At 41.7% G+C, this 16,961-nt stretch overlaps 1 protein-coding gene across 2 annotated transcripts in view; it reads left to right on the top strand.

The window, feature by feature from the left end:
• ATP9A (ATPase phospholipid transporting 9A (putative)) overlaps positions 1-15,511 on the top strand; it is a 63,510-nt gene extending 47,999 nt beyond the window's left edge. The window contains exons 19-28 of one of the 2 annotated variants that reach the window (XM_054218210.1): positions 1,314-1,412; positions 1,689-1,778; positions 1,915-2,059; positions 2,819-2,883; positions 3,675-3,830; positions 5,217-5,281; positions 6,111-6,219; positions 7,489-7,546; positions 9,380-9,583; positions 10,706-15,510. In XM_054218210.1, the coding sequence (XP_054074185.1) occupies positions 1,314-1,412; positions 1,689-1,778; positions 1,915-2,059; positions 2,819-2,883; positions 3,675-3,830; positions 5,217-5,281; positions 6,111-6,219; positions 7,489-7,546; positions 9,380-9,583; positions 10,706-10,842 (1,128 nt within the window). In that variant the 3' untranslated portion in view covers positions 10,843-15,510. Of the gene's footprint in view, positions 1-1,313; positions 1,413-1,688; positions 1,779-1,914; positions 2,060-2,818; positions 2,884-3,674; positions 3,831-5,216; positions 5,282-6,110; positions 6,220-7,488; positions 7,547-9,379; positions 9,584-10,705 lie in introns of both variants that reach the window. The other variant, XM_054218209.1, reaches the window with a different exon arrangement.
• Positions 15,512-16,961: the final 1,450 nt, after the last annotated feature.

Here is a 16,961-nt window from a genome sequence, read left to right on the forward strand (position 1 = left end):
CTTAGTTTATCTCTCTGAAAACTTGTCGGTCAGATCCTGGAATTGAAAAACTGGGGGGGGGAATGGACTAAAAATTTGGATTTGTGCAAGAAAAATGGGTAAAAGGTTCTGCTTGTGGTTTCTCTGTTTTAAGTAACAAAGTGAGTGAAATATTGAGGCATCCGGTGAGTCCAAAGCAGGGCTGTGTGTTTGGGTGGAATTCAAGGCTTAGGACAGGCTTCCAAAAGTGCTTTCTGGTTGGAGCCATCCCTGTGAACAACAGGGGCTTCAGCAGAGAAGTGAGATGAGCAGAATCAGACAAAGCCCCTTGGCAGCACCGTGGCTTTCTCCCCCTGCGGCATAGTCTCCTATGCCAAAGCAGTTTCATTTTTTCTCTTCGCCTTGGCTGGAGTCGGTGTCGGGGTGTGGAGCGTGTCGTTGCACAGCGAGTGCGGCACTGCTGAGCACTCCTTGCAATGGTATGTTCGTTAGGGTATTGCATGCAAGAAGTAAATCAAGAGTGAAGGCAGTTTTGTAATTCATTACAGGGACCATCTTGTTAAGATCAAATCTTTTTCCAACCTCAGATTATTAAACAAATAAGTGAGTCTTTGTGTGTTTTTTTGGGGTTTGTTTTTTTTCTTAGTTTTGTTAAATATTCTTGGTCAGTGTCTTGAAAGAATAAAAACACCGGTGGAAAAAACAAAACAAACTCTGATGTATTTACACTGTTGAGGGAATTCCCTGCCAGATTATAATAAGGTATTGCTGCTGATATTGCTTTCTAATGCCCCCTCCCCAGCACAAAATAAAAGGAGCAGTGTATATTTAAAAAAAAAAAGAAAAATATAAGAAAAAAAACAAAACCAACCCAACCAACTTAGTCTGTTCCAGATGCACACATCAGCAGTGAGCTAACCCCAGTTGCATCATCCACATTTCAGGCAGGGCCATGAGGGATCTTTCTGCAGCAAGGCCCTCTTATTTCAGCATAGGAGAAATAGCTGGGGTGGGACATATTAACACACGCATACACATTCTTTAGCTTGCATTTTGTGGGTTTATCAGCAGAATCTTGAAATATCGCAGGTGGGAAAAAATGTTATACATAGTTTGTAACTTCTTTTGTGTTTCGGCCTCTTTAAAAGTTTTGCTTTCTTTCATCGGTGAGAATTTTCTTGTATGTTTTAAAATAGGGATTTTTTAGAAAACTAATTTATATATGTATTCTAACAGTCCATTTATATGCCTGAACTGGCAGGCGGTACCTCTAGATGTCCTGCAGACGTGGTTGTTAAGTTCTGTATTTAATCCATTAAATATTTGGATTTTAGGTGTGGATGCTGACAGGGGATAAGTTAGAGACAGCCACATGTACAGCCAAGAACGCGCATTTGGTGACACGGACACAGGACATCCATATATTCAGACTAGTGAGTAACACCCGCCTTCCCCTCTCTCAAGACTTGTTTGGGACCCCATATTCTGGGACAGGAGGGGTGCTGAGATCACAACTGTTTTCCAACAGTAGACACAGAATATTCTTATTCTTTTGACCCACGTTTCTATCCCCTGAGCCTTTGTTTATCTGTGTGCTCTGAATAACTCAGTGTGTTGCCTGTCCCTATTACTTTTACTCCGAGGCTCGTTTGTTTGCTTTTTCACCCCAATGAAGCAAACCCTTCCTCGGTTGCCATCTTTTTCCACAGGTGACTAACCGTGGAGAAGCCCATCTGGAGCTGAACGCCTTCCGCCGGAAACACGACTGCGCCCTTGTTATTTCTGGCGACTCGCTGGAGGTAGGCTCCAAACACCTCAGGCTGTTCAGGAACAGCCCCCAAACACTGTGCCTGAATTAGGATTTTTTTTTTTTTTTTTGGAAAAGAAACTTTTGTAGCACAAACGTTGGTGACGCTTCTGATCTCTGTCAATTAGATGTGCCTGAAATTCTATGAGTATGAGTTCATGGAGCTGGCTTGCCAGTGCCCTGCCGTCGTGTGCTGCAGATGTGCTCCGACACAGAAGGCCCAGATTGTGCGATTGCTCCAGGAAAGGACTGGCAAACTCACCTGTGCAGTGGGTAAGGGACTGGTTAGGGAGAAGTGACCATGTAGGACAACAGGTAACGGGCACAAACTTGAACATAGGAAATTCCATTTCAACATGAGGAGGAACTTCTTTACTTTGAGGGTGGCAGAGCCCTGGCACAGGCTGCCCAGAGAGGTGGTGGAGTCTCTGTCTCCGGAGACATTCAAAACCCGCCTGGATGCGTTCCTGTGCCACCTGCTCTGGGTGACCCTGCTCTGGCAGGGGGGTTGGACTGGATGATCTCCAGAGGTCCTTTCCAACCCCGACCATCCTGTGTGTGTGATTCTGTGTGTGTCTTTATTATTTCTTCTTTTGAGCACACAGCCCGATGTCATCTCATAACACCTGGAAGTGCTGAGTTAGGAACAGTGGTTTTGCGGGATGATTGATAAGATAAAATATTGTATCTGGAAACTTCACTGAACAACTGCTCATAAATATTTGGGGTGATATCTTTCCCTGAACTTGATCAGATAAAGCGCCATTATTCATCTGTGAGCTTTATTGCAGCACTGTAGGTATAACGGTACACCTACAAGTCAAGGTGATCAGTAACTTGTGGGTCTATTAAAAACAAAACAAAACTTCTTAAAGAATTTAAATTCATTATTCCTGTTCAAAAGCCTGCTTTTGTTGATCGGGTTAAACGTTCCTTCTAATACTACAATCTGATGCAGATGCCTTTAGTGGGGTTGCAAATTGCCTCTGTTGCTTAACTACCGGTGTCGTTTTTCTGTGCTCTGATCTGCAGGTGATGGAGGGAATGATGTTAGCATGATTCAGGAGGCTGACTGTGGTGTTGGAGTTGAAGGAAAGGTGAGATTGCCTCGTGTTTAGTAAGAATTCGTATGGCAATTCAGGAGCTAGTTTGCAACTAACTTTTAAATGAATCCCCAGAAATTTGTGCAAGCAAATGAGAAGCTTCCACAAGAACAATCATCAGACCAACAGCCTTATCGTGAAAAATAATTTGGCTGTAAAGGAGACTACTGTTTAACAGGATTCAAGTTCATTATGTCTTTCTTGGCAGATTCCCTGAATTTGGACCATCATGGTTAGTTTGGTGTTTTTTAATCATGCGTAGATGCTCTAAATGCTGGAGTTGTAATTACTCTGGTAAGATACACCCTACATGTACAATTAAAAGCTGGTTATATTAGTTTAGAAAGCAAACTCTGGGTTAGAGCTCTGGTTCCTGCATGTGGAGCTGCTTGGAATGACAAGACTGGATTTGGCGGCAGTGGAAAGGCTCTGCTTGCAGTGAGCCAAAACATTAAAATTGAGTGAACTTTTGAGACTGAAAATTTGTGTTCAGAACTGACTTGATACGAGTGTCACGTTAACATGCGTGTTGTGAATCATAATCCAGAGAGTTGCTTGGAATTGGAGGCCAGGGTTCAAATGGGAATTCTCTTCATATTTTTGCTCTTTGCTTAAAAGCCACGGTGGAAGGCAGAAGTGCTGAGGTAATACTCTCCCCCACCTAATGCATTGCAAATTTTTTTGGAAATTCTGTCAGTAATAACTAAATAATAATATAATTTTTTTTTTGTTTCAAATAACGCTATGATCTCACTGTGATTTTACTTGCTTTTACTTCCTTACAGGAAGGAAAACAGGCATCACTTGCAGCCGATTTCTCTATCACTCAGTTTAAGCATCTGGGTCGTTTACTAATGGTGCATGGAAGGAACAGTTACAAACGGTCTGCAGCTCTCAGTCAGTTTGTAATCCACAGGAGCCTGTGCATCAGTACCATGCAGGTAAATGGACTGCCATGAGGGCTTTTCCAATGGAGAGTTGAAAAAGCAAAATCAAAAAGTACAGGTTCTGTGTTTCATTTTAGACGCAACTGTTTCTTCTCCTGAAAAGTTGGAACTTAAAGCTGTTACTTTGATATGAAAACACATAAGAAAGTTCCTGGTATTGGACAAACATCAGCAACTTTTCCAAAATTGGGCAAACAATATTCAACCTTAGAAATGACTGCTTTCACACAGTGTGTCATCGCTGTTATTTAGTAACGCTAGGAAATACTGAAAATCTGAAGCAGGGCAATATTCTCAAGGCCTCTGCTGAGTAAGCGTGCTTATTTTCGGGTGTGTTTTAACTTCAGTCTCACTATTTGAAGGCCTTTCTTAGGCAACTGAGGAGGACCTGGCTCAGACCCTGAAGGAAAGGTTACCGAAAGCTCAGTTGGGCGTGCTGTGGAGTGTTCACAGGAGCCGTGCCGCAAAGGCTGCTGAAGCACGTATTAACCTTCCCAAGCACTCAGCAGCTCGCCGCAGCAACGTGGAGGTGGTCTGTTCCTCTCCGTTTCAAAAGGAACCTTAGAAACAGATTTGGTATTCACCAAATTGACATTGTTCGTGTGTGCTGAGCCTCAGTGTAACAAAAATGCAGTTGCCAGTTGGCAGGAAGTGTTGAAAGAGATTTTATGAGTTCACGAGCCAAATTCCGTTCTTAGCTGTGGTGACTTGAGTGAAAGTTACAGTTAAGGACAGAGGTTGCTATTTGGGAGTTGCATTTCCATGCTATAGCGTACTGACATATTCCTTAAAAATACTAGGGTTTTTGTTAAGTAAAACACTTAATATTTTTGGGAAGGCTGATGATTCTCCCCTCTCCTCTTTTTAGAGGAGAGGGATGCATAGAGACAAAAGGTTAAAACTCAGGGGACAGTCCAACTCAGTCTGCAGCTAAAAACAAGAACAGAAAACAAACCCCATAACTTCTGACAAAAAAAAAATTTATCTTGAACACTTTGGAGTTCGTATTAGTGAGCGTTTACTCTTTACATTGGGAAGGCATCATCAAGGCATAAATAAGTGTGCACCTGTCCTTCACAACATCTGGATGACTTTGATCAAACCAGTGGGCTTTGGAGGAAACTCTTTATGTTCTTTTCTGTGGAATTACATTACAAAAACTTTTCCAAGTCCAGCTCTCCAGTGTTTGCTATTAAACATAGCTTTCATCCAAGGTTTGCGTAGGAATAAAAAGGGTTGATATTACATTCTTCTGTCTTCATTTCAGGAATTTGGAGAACCCACTGCAAGTATGTTCCAGTTTGAACAGAGTCTATTTTTAAGCTGTTAGTTTTACTGCAGTACCTATCGCCTGAAAAGCTTATTTCTTTTCTTTTCTAGGCTGTTTTCTCATCAGTATTTTACTTCGCTTCAGTTCCTCTCTACCAAGGCTTTCTCATCATTGGGTAAGAGCTCACATTTTACTATTAGTGTGGAAAACCTGTGCCTAATGAATAGATTTGAGCTAATTAACACGCAAGGCATGCGCATCTTCACTCTGCATGTTTCACAACACTGCTTCAGAAGATGGTTGTGATCTGTGTCCCCTTTCTGTTCCTCTGCACGGAGCAAAGCCACCAAGGCAGCACACGTCCTTCTAGAAGCCTTTCCAAAAGGACAGTTTGTCACACTCAAAACACGAGAAGCAAGCCGTCCTCCAGGAAGCGCTCCTTCGATCCTAGTAAAAAGCAGAGGGACAGTCGTCGTGCTCCGGTGCCTGCACAGCACTGACAGCCAGTGCCCAGCTCCTGACAGCATCAGAAAGGGGGGACAACCCAACCTCTTAACAGAAGGAATCAGTTCCTGCCTAAAATATCCTGGGACTACACTTCCCCATGACTTTATAGGCTTTTGAGTGCATAATTAAAAAAAAAAAAACAAACAGCAAATTCATCTCCACTGCCTCCTGATGCAAACAGGATCAAGCCTGAACTGCAGAGCAAACTTTGGGGTGGAGACAGGTCTGTCCTTGGCTCCATTAATAACCCTATAACACCGGTTGCAATACTTGAACCAGTCATCTGTGTATGAGTGTTTCTAATCAAAAGCCATTCAAAAAGCAAATCCTGCAGGTTTTTCCTACATGCAAAACTCTGGCGTGTTCCATTTGTGAGTTTTTATAATACTTACGTCATTTGGCACTTCAAGAATACTGTATTTCCTTTCTGAAGACTAGCATTTCTGTTTGCTCATCTACACCTTAGATAATTTACTGGTCTTCTACCTTCTTCCCAGCTATTCCACAATCTACACGATGTTTCCAGTGTTTTCTCTAGTCCTGGACAAGGATGTTAAATCTGAAGTTGCAATGTTGTACCCAGAGCTCTACAAAGATCTTCTTAAGGTATGTGAGACTCCTGTTTGTCTATTACGGTTTAAGGCAGGATCCCTGTCTTGATTCGAAACTCTCTAAATGTGTAAAGTCAAATATATTATCAGTAGATACAGAACTTTATCATGCATTTTCAAGCAAAATTGTTTTAAAGGCAAATTTGTATTAACAGATACAACCAGATTTCCTGGCAGTTTGTTATTGAATGCTACATGAAATGCAATTTATTAAAAACGGCTGGGGAAATAGAAGTTCCATTATGTGGGAAATTCTAAGGATTTAATATTACCGATTTGTTCCAAAATAAAGGGGAAAGAGAAATTGTCGGGGATTTGGCACTATCCTGAAGCCAGAAAAGGGGATGGGGGAAGGGATATGCTCATTTTATGGAGGGAGGAGGTTATCACATAGTTTCTTGAATAGAAATTTGCCTTGAGGGTGATCTGAAGGGACCTAAAGGTTTGGTTGCTGTGCTGTTTTTCTAGTGTTTTCTTGACAAAGAAAACTATTTTATGTTTACCATAGAAATATTGGGAAGGTAAATCTTGTCTTAGGTTCTTTTTTTTTTTTTTTTCCTGGAAAATTTTTTGAATAACTGGGGTACAGAGACTGAGAACATCTTTCTTAATTGAAGGAAAGGGTGGACTGAGTCTTCAACAGATCCTTTCCCTCAAGGATTTCTGTTAAACAGATACTCTCAGAAGCAAAGCCTGTTTTTCCAACAGCCTGAATAAGTCTCCATCTGGTTTCACTTGTATGTTGTCTCTTATGTCATAAACCACTAATTCTCCAACCATCCTTAGGCCTGGTCTAAACATAGGGGGTTTTTTGTACTGGTATAGCTGCGTTGGCTGGAGATGCTTTTATTAAAACCTATCCGCCTTCAATATGATGGTGATTTGTGTGTGTGTGTGTGTGTCTAGAAATATAATATTAATATATTCATATATATGTGTATACACACATCCTATATTTCACAGTACAATGACTAAACTCGTGAGACATCTTTGAGTTGAATTAATCTCGTGTGCAGTAAGGAGGAGGCTGTACTGTCCTGTGCAAGCAGTGAGCTTCCACAGTCCCAGGCCTCCTTCGTGCATCAGGAAAAATGAGAATAAAAAGACAGTACCTCAGGGTTGGTTGATTTGTTTTGTTTTATTTCCAAATCACCTTTAAATTCTCTTTTATTAATTGCTGGGTGGATCTGTAAGTGAATGTTTATAAAAGAAAACCCAACTGAACTTTGTCTTTTTTTTTTTTTCTTTCTTCCCCCTCCCTTAGGGACGACCGTTATCATACAAAACATTTTTAATATGGGTCTTAATAAGCATCTATCAAGGTAAGAAATTACCTTCTGCTTGTGCCTTTGGATGCTTTAATGAGTACAGAATATCTGTTTGTATTGCAGGAAGTTAAGTAAGGCACGAAGTGAATTTAGCAATGCATCCTTGGGATAATGAATAAATATTTTTTTTTTGTCTTGGAAAATGTTGGCAGCATTACCAAAGGAAGAAATTATCTAAAACTAAATATTGGCAGCAACTGGTCAGCCCCATTGTAGGCAACGATGTAGAAGTTCAAAGTGTTGTGCCTCTTCCCATTGGGACCATCCTTTGTAATTTTGTGGCAGTTCCTTTCAGTGCTTTAATTGCTCCATCTGTAAAGCAGAATTTGTATTTTATCTAAACCCTGTCTATTAGAAGTGGCAATAGTTCTGGTTACTTCGTAGCCGTCTGTAATGAAGCTCTGGTTCTTGATCATATCCCATACACTCTAATCAGGCTGCTAAAACAGTTAAGCAAATGCCTTAATTAAAATGCTTCTGTTTTCCAAAACTGGAGGTAGTAATTGGGGTGTATGTCTAAGAAGATCTTTTCTTTCAGTTTGCCTTTCTTTTATCAAGTAACCTTAAACTGAAATAGTTTCTATAAGTGTTAATCAGGGAATCCTGGAAAACATGTAAATAACATGGAGCTATAAAGCTAAAATGGCAATATGATACTGTAACAAAATTTCTTGTTTTCCAACAAGACTCCTTTATCAACGAGAGTCAGAATAAATGTGCCAAAATAAGCAGCTAATTCCTACTGATTAATTGGTATTACCATCCTCATTAGGGAGTGAAACCAAGAATATAAAAGCTCTTTTGGCATTATCTTCTGAAATCTAATATGGTAGAACCCCATGGTAGGGATAATGGCACTTCTGATGCTGTACGGCTATGATGGCAAAGCCAAGGCATTTATAGAAAACTCACAAGTGGTGGAAAGCGAGAGCCAGAGGGTGATGCATTGAGGGAAAGATTTCTTATTGAGCTAAGACCACTATCTGGTTACAATATTTGGTTAAAGTGACTTCACTTCTGATGTGCTAAATAACTAGAAAACAGCAGGCCAAACAATTGGGCTAGTTGCTAGCAGAGATGAACCTGACTGAGAACTTGAGCAGTCCTAAATTTTGGAAAGTTCACAGATGGATTTGAACTTTGTGGCTCGAGCTCTAGTCACTTGCAGGTTTTCCCTTCCGAAACTAGCCTAGTGTGATGGATGTTGGTGAGGATTACTCATGCTGCTAACATGAGTTATTTGTGCAGGTGGCCGTGCGGGTCCTTGTGAGCGTTCCCTGGCTAGCCAGAATGGGAGTACGAAACAATGCATCATTAGCAGTGCTTTAATGTGTGCTCCTTTTTAGGAGGAAGTGTAAAGGGGAGAGAACTTGGCCAAAGTAGTGCAAAGAGAGTCTAACTTGTATCCACTGAGCTTTTCAACACCTTACTTCCATCTGGGCACTGAGGCAAGGCAGTAGGTTTTAGAAGTATTTGGTATCTTTTAGCTTCTGAGTAGTGACCAACTGCTTTCTGGGAGGATAGAGTTTCATGATGTTAGAAATCTCCAGTTGCCAAAATAGCGTGTATTAATTTCCTATCTCCATGTGTCTATGAATATGATAGACTGTTATAAAAGTCTGGGCACCCCTGCTGTAACTTTTCCCTGTCTTCTCATCGGTTCTGTCTCCTAAATAGTAACTGATTCATTGTCATTACGTTCATCAGGCTTCATGAAAAACATTCTCATGGCACGACTATTTTTCAGCCTTTCCAAGACGTAGGGGTGGGTTTTAGAGCTTAGACTGATGTTTGAGTAAAACACCCAAATGTTCCATTCCTTTGCAGGTAGCATCATCATGTATGGAGCACTTCTCCTCTTTGAATCCGAATTTGTCCACATTGTTGCCATTTCCTTCACATCCTTGATTCTCACCGAGTTACTGATGGTGGCATTGACGATCCAGACGTGGCACTGGCTCATGATAGTGGCTGAGCTGCTTAGTCTCTCCTGCTACATAGCTTCTCTGGTCTTCTTACATGAGTTTATTGGTAAGGTTAAATGCCTTTTCTCCAGTCATTTCGTTTACGACCTGAATAGGAACAGGACCATAAAGAGCTGAATTGAGCTTAAAGGCTGTTGATGAAGCCAACAATAATTATAATGGCAGTGGTTCTGACCAGAATAAGCTCTATTTGCTTTGAAGGCACTTGAAAGGTATTTTATGGTTCCTTCTCCTAGCAAAGTGCTAGAGGAGATAAAGGAGGTCAGTAGACTGTGTGCTGCCCAGTGAATTTCATACGTACTGTCAGAGCTCCACCACGTATCAGCTGTCATATGTAACAGTGGTCTTTGCTTCCATATGGGAACTGAACCTGAGACTATGGATTGAAGCTTCTGTTGTTGGTTTGAAAGATTTCAGCTTTTAACTGGGTAAAGGAGCTGCCTCCTAAAACTTACCTTATTTTATGTGCTTCACTGGGGCCCTTCTCTTCTGAGTTTGGTTGTTGGAGGTTTTTTACTCGCCTGAAACAGCAAATTCTTTTCCCTGGCTAAAGGAAAAAGGGTGAGGAATTCCAGATTCCCTCAGTAGCTGTTTAGTTGCAAATATCAGGTCCGTAGGGTTTGTTCCAGTTTTTGTTTGGGAACCACAAGGTGTCACTACTTCTTCCATAAAGCTCTTTGGTAGCTCTGAAGACAATGAAGATAACTTCCCAGTGGGTTAGATCCATATCTCTTGCATCTGGGTACACCAGCTCCATTTTGAACAATGCTCCCAACTATTTTTGGACTGATTCTGAGGTATTATCACTGAGTCGAGAGATGCATTTGCTGGACTACCAGCAAAGTAGCGGAGGGCAGCTCCCAGAGTCAGAAGACAAGTAGTCCGTTTACGGGAAGCTTAGTATTGCCAGGAGACGGATGCCCCTGTTTCAGACGGGGTATGTATAGGTGCTTGCCTGTGAGGGTTGCACGCCTTGATGAAAAGTGCTGTTCAGGAAGCTGTATCTTTTGTGGAAGAGAAGGGCAGAAGGGATTGTATGAGCTTTGAATTTGCATGTGGAAGAGGTGAGGCTGTTTAAGAAGCATTGGCAGATTGAATTGCTTTTCTGCACCTCTTCCAAGAACGTACTTCCTGTCATCATCGACTCCATGCTGTTTCCTTTTTACAGATGTTTACTTCATTGCAACTTTGTCGTTCTTGTGGAAAGTCACCGTCATCACTCTGGTGAGCTGCCTTCCCCTCTATGTCCTGAAGTACCTGAGACGAAGGTTTTCTCCGCCAAGCTATTCGAAGCTCACATCCTAGGGCTGCTCTCCTTGCACACCGGAGACAAACATTGCACATGGCTGAGAGACAAAATCATGTAGTTGTTACTATAACGAATACGTCCGATATTTGCATAAGGATCATGTGGTAATCTCTATTACATGCTGCTTTATTGAAAAAGACTTCACAACTGCCGTGAACGGAAACCTAATGATAAAAAGGAGTTTTTTGGAGGGCAGAGGCACTTGTTAGTTCATCCAGTTTTTGTCCCTCTTGTTCAACTTAGCTGGGGTCAAATGCGTGTAACTGCGATGACGATGGGTTTCTCCTGCATGGTTAAAAGTATCTGAAAGCTGCTAACTGACCTTGGAATTTACATTTGGCAAATTTAAGTTACTTTTTTTAAGTATCTGTGCTGTTCCTTGCATTGTGTTATGTTGTTTTATAGTATTTATCTTTTTGATTCAAGTAGTTACATTTGTTTTTTACATCTTGGAAATCCCTTAATGTAGGTGATGCACTGTACTGCTGACAGCTGATTCCTGATTTATGGCATGCCGTTTCCATAACAGGGCTCCAGCATGTCGGATCTACACACACTTGAGAATCTGAACGTGTTTGAGATTTTTCTTCAGTTGAAATGTGGTCAGTCACCCTAGTGATTTTGGAGGTATCCAACCATTGATAAATACAGAGAAATGTAGTCTGAAATGGAGAAATTCAATTTTGTTTAGTTTTTGTGCTTCCTGTTACAAGAAGCTGGTGACATAATAGCTTTACTCTGTATTTATTTGTGTAGGAGAAAATTATCTAAACTAAAGCAAATCTTCTTTGGAAAAGAAATTTGCAGTTGATCAGACTTGAAATGTGTCGACAACGTGAGAAGAGACTCGTACTGTTCTGCAGACAATGTGGCAGACGTGTCTTGAATCCTTGGAGACTGAAAGGAAAGGTCACAGAGCTGCTACTCCTCACAGCTACACGAAATCTGTTTCCTGTTAGGGTGAAACTGCGAAGATGAGCTGCAAATAAGCTGAGGCACTCCTAGGTGGATGTTGTTCATGACACGCTCCCTGCAGAGAGGCAGTTTTTGCGAACCTCGCACTTGCTTTGCTCTGAAAACCAAACCTGAATCACAGAGGCAGGAGTGGGGTTCGTATGAAGGTGCTAGGCTCGTGTGCAGAGCAAATTTACTTACTGATTTTTAATTTTCAAAAATTAAACTCAATGAGTTCTGGTTTTATAGTAAGGATTGGCCCACACTATAACACTGTGAGGAGGGCAACTTAGTCTGCTCAGGAGAATGGCGGAGAGTTATGGGAACCTTTTACCGTTGGGTCCGTGTATCAAACGTGGATGAGCTTTTCATGGCAGCCACCCTCATCTAATGGCTGTTTAGTCTGTGCTAAATTAGTTGCTTGCTGTCTCATTCCCACATCATAAAAACCACCGTCAGAGCTGGCACTGCTTGGCGCTGTTGTTGGTCATCTGCGTGGAGGGACCAGGAACGGCGAGCCCAGAGCCTGAGCTCCCTTCTCCTCTCTCAAGGCAGCCCTTCCAGGTCAGGGCAACCACGCTGGACTGAGGAGCAGAAGCTCCCTGGTCATCTCTGTGCCATGCTGAACCTCTTTAATGGACTGCCAGCTTCTGGTGCCATTGCTACAGGCATTCCATTGTCGCAAGGAGCACAATTCAAACAGCATTAAAAGGTCTGGTGTGAAAATGGGAGTGTTGTTTTAAAAGGAGAGCCGGAGTCTGTGTTGACCCATAGTGGTACGTCTTGAATTTTCAAATCTAAGATAGCCGTGGCTTGTGTGGTTGATGTGTGGTAATTGCCCCGGGGAAAGTTTTGCACAACCTGACCTGCCTTCTGTGCTCTCAGTTCCTGTGAGTAAATAGCAGAGAGGAGGAGATGCAAGTTCCAGAAGACTTAGAGAAAAATTGGATGTGCTTCATAATGCATGTGGCTCGGGGTGAGAGGAAGGTGCAAGTCCATATGACCTTGTTATTTCATGTGGGGGGAACTCTCTTAATTTAGAAAATTATGTTTCAGAATCCTTCAGGAGTAAGAACAGCAAATTCTATTTAATCTAATTCGCTGGGTTTTCTTCTGTTCCAGCCTTCTGATTAGGCTCTTGTCTGAAGTCCTGATACATAGCGATCGCCGTCAGAAACAACCTACTGGCTAAGGAAAGCTAATTCTCAGTATTCACCTTTTCATAATATTTTGAAAAAATTGCCTTCTTTCTCCCCTTCTCTTCTATTTTTTTTTTCCTAAAAATAATAATGATTTATTTCTACCTTTTTGACACACATGTTTGTGTTGGGAAAGTCCAGCGCTTCTCAGTGCTTTGTCTCACAGAGGAAAAGCAGTGCCTGAACAGCCCATTCACGGGGAATTGGCCAACAGCCTTTTGTGAATTGTGCCACTTTGCCAAAAAGATATTTAACGTTGTCTTTATCGTGACTTGCTACAGCTCCCGGCGAGTGTTGGCCATGCAGGTGTCACCCAGTCAGCACTTGGCTTAAGGAGATTTAAATACAAGAATCAAGAATTTCTTTTGGCGACTTCTTGTGGCTGAGAAGTCAAGTCCCTCTTGTCTGTTGGCAAACACATCGCAGTACACGTCTTCGTAAAGCCCTGTCCCTGTCTCGTGTGTGTTAGTAGTTAAATGTCCTGCAAGAATAACAGTGCCATGCTACTGTATGTAAATATTTGAGACGTATATATGGTAGAATTCACTGTTTCCTGAAGTCAATACAGTTTACACTGAGTGGACCATATTTGCAAAATATTAGCCTACACCAAGAAAGGGAGTGAATTGTGATTTCGGTTATATTTATTGAGTCCTAACTTTAATAAGGAACACGTATTTAGTGGAATTGATAGTAATCTGTAGCTGTGTTTTGGAGTGCGAATTATATTCCTTTGCAGCTAGTTATTTTGCACAAGGTTGTAAATCCAGGAAGTAATTTCTGTCTGGGTATACACTGCGTTTTTTTAAAGCAATCAGAAAATTAAAACTGCCATCTAACAAACAGCAGGAAAGAGGAATGATTGTTGTATTTTTCAAGTTTAGCACTTTATGTCTGCAATCTATTTCTCTTAAGTTATTTAAAAAAATGTTTTTAAAAGCGAAGTTTAATACATATGTTCATACTTACTGTACATTTGAATAAATGGATTCTCTGCTGGAAATTTAATTTAGTCTTTTTCCTCTAGTATGCTCATAATTTGTGCTTATTGGGAGCGAAGCATTGTTTTCTTCTTCTATGTAGTATCTTGTTTGTAGCCTTACTTCGTGTTCTTCCTATTCCCGTCTTTTGGTCTGGTTTCTGTACTGTAGCAGTTCATATAACTCGTGTGCTTTGGGGCCGTGCTGGGAGCGGTGCTGTGGGGTAGCGGTGTGTGTCTCACGGTGTGCTCCTGCTTCCCGGGGCTGCTTTAGGGAAGCCAACGCTCTGTGCTGTGCTGCTGCGGTGGTTAGTTAACGTGGGGGCTTTGTGACACGCACTGTTCTCTCCTTGCATCTCCGCAGTAATTCCATGTTCGGTTTTCTTTTTTCTGTAACTCTATATTTGTTTCCTCCGTAGAGCTCGTCCTGTTCATCTCTGCAAACACTTGTTTTGCTCTGCTGGTAGCGCAATTGAAACGAAACATTCTTTATTCAGCAGCAGCAGCTTAAATCTGTGCAGGGTCTTATCAGAGCTGGGCTGGGGAGTGACGAGTGACAGCCCTGGTGGCCCCTCGGTGTTGGGAGCTACGTGCTGAGAGCTGCAGCTGTGGCTGGACCAAACTGAGCGGCACCAAAGGCGTTGTTTTTCTGTGGTCTACTGAACTATCACAATTAAACGCCGTAACAACCTCTCTCGTCCTCTGCAACTGCTGAGGAGGATTTTGCTGTAGTTGAGCTGAGTTTGTGAGGGAGCCCCAGAGAATTGGATGTGTGAATCCCTAAAGCTTGTCTTTTGGCTTTATCTTTTGAAGAAAGCTGCTGCACCACCTGATGCATCCTAAACCCTTGGTTTGCACCCGCAGTGCTCTGAACCAGGTATGTGGACTACGATAGCGAGCAGCTCACCGTCACGAGTTCTTTGCACGCAACTGTTCGGATGGGGTTTGACTCATCTCCACAGTTGCTGGGGCCAGTCCAGTGCCCGCTAAAATCTTCAGCGTGAGCAACTTGGGCTCTCTTGCTTTTTATTTATTATTAGCTATTTCATAATTGATAAGCTCTTTGATTTGCATGAAATCCTGGGTTCTACAGCTTTGCCAATATGGTCCATTACTACTGCCTACTACAACTTGTGTACTTATATGCCTTTGAGAACATTTTTAATTGTTAAAATTGTTAAAAAAAATAATGTTAAGTTAATTTAATTTTTAATTGGGGAAATGGATTCTGGTGTCAAAATGATATTTACTGTGATGCCGATGTTTTGTACCTGTCATCTAGTTAAACAACGTGTAAATACTCTTGATTGAAAAGAAATACGAATGCCAATCATTTATTGTTCTGTGGAGTTACATGTTGCAGATGTGTAAAAACTTAAAAGGGAATGTTGTAAAACAAGGTGGAAAAATAAATTTTATGCAACTTCTTTACTTCATCCATATGTACTGTGTATGATGCGCCTGAGTTAGTCCTGGCATGATGAGTCCAAGATGTGTTTTGGCAGTTGTAAGTGCAGAGGTTAAGTTGTGTTGTGGCCCTTTAACTTCTCTGTGTGGGAAACGCGTATCAGACACGGTCAGTACTTTCTGCTGATCGGTGTAGACCTGCTTCGTTAATGTCTTTGTTATAAATGGTTTTCTAATTGTCTTAACAGGAGGGGGTTTTTTGGTGGAGGTGGACGACAGTCGTGTGTGTGTGTTGGTGGGTTTTGGTTTTGTTTTTTTAAAGTTTTGCTGTAAGGTTTTGCTGGCCTTGGCTTTCTTAGTGGCTTCTTGCAAGATGGCTTGGGCAGGCTGCTGGCCCCGCTGCCATCCTGCCACCGCTCCCCCCAGAGGACCTGGGTCCACCTGAGGACCACCAGGTGGAACTTCAGCCCCGGGCTGCCGCTTCGCCGCGGCCTTCCCTACAACCGGTTGGTCCCAGAGCACCCGACTGTCCCAAGGATTTCAAACAAGCCCCGTGATTTGTAAATTCAGTTTCAAGAGACTCGGCTCATTCAGGAAAATTCTGGTCAAATCATCCTCGCAATTTTTGGTGCAACGCCAACTAGGCAGAAGATGGTCGTTCCTGCTGGTACCCACTGCTGTGATTTAGGGGAAATTTTTTCGTTTGAAACATATATGTGCTGCTCTTGGAAAAGCAATGATGCAGTAGCATTAGGAACAGCTATTCTTGGAATGGTCTCATCACTTGGACGTTTGATTAAGGAACTGGCTCGGCACAAGGGCAGTCCCGCGGCTGGGGGGGGCTGCCCCGCTTCTGGGTCAGCAACGGCAGGGAGAGGCGGGAGTTCAGCACCGAGTATTCTCCAGAGGGAAAACTTCAATAGCACCAATCACAGGATGGATGACAGTTTTCTACCAAAAATGTAATACAGCCATAAGCATGCAAAAAAAAAAAAAAAAATTAAAAAAAAATTAAAATAAAAAATAGGATAAAGTAAATCTATAACTTGGGAGACTATTTCACTAAAACACTGATAAACTATCCCTCAAATCATTAAACAATTATTAAATATTTATTTAATAAATATAGGACGCAGATGCCAGTATCTTAACCTTTTTCATGGTTAACATTTTTTGTCTAAAATACTAAATAAACAATTTTTGTGATGTTTGCACACATCAAATGAATGCTGTAGACTCCAGAAATGACAGTAACAAGACTTCGCTCCCAAGTGTTACCAATTTCCCACTCTAAATGGGTTACATAAGCCCTAGTTAGTGGTTCTTCTAATTTATGGATGGTTTCTTTTTAATGGTGAAATGTGTAATTAAAAAAAGCTAGAAATAGTTTTTTTAAACTCACTCTGGAAAGGGAAGGAGAATTTCTGCAATTTTTTTTTTTTCACCCAAACATTGCATAATAGTAGAAATGTCAAAGATTTCCATGGGGTTTAATTTCATTCTTCATGTGGCTGTGGTCATACAAGAAGTTTGAACACTGCAGGGGTTGGCAGATTTTTGGAAGATCATGCATCCT

The sequence above is a fragment of the Rissa tridactyla genome, chromosome 12 (genome assembly GCF_028500815.1).
Source record: "Rissa tridactyla isolate bRisTri1 chromosome 12, bRisTri1.patW.cur.20221130, whole genome shotgun sequence".
Lineage (NCBI taxonomy): Eukaryota > Metazoa > Chordata > Aves > Charadriiformes > Laridae > Rissa > Rissa tridactyla.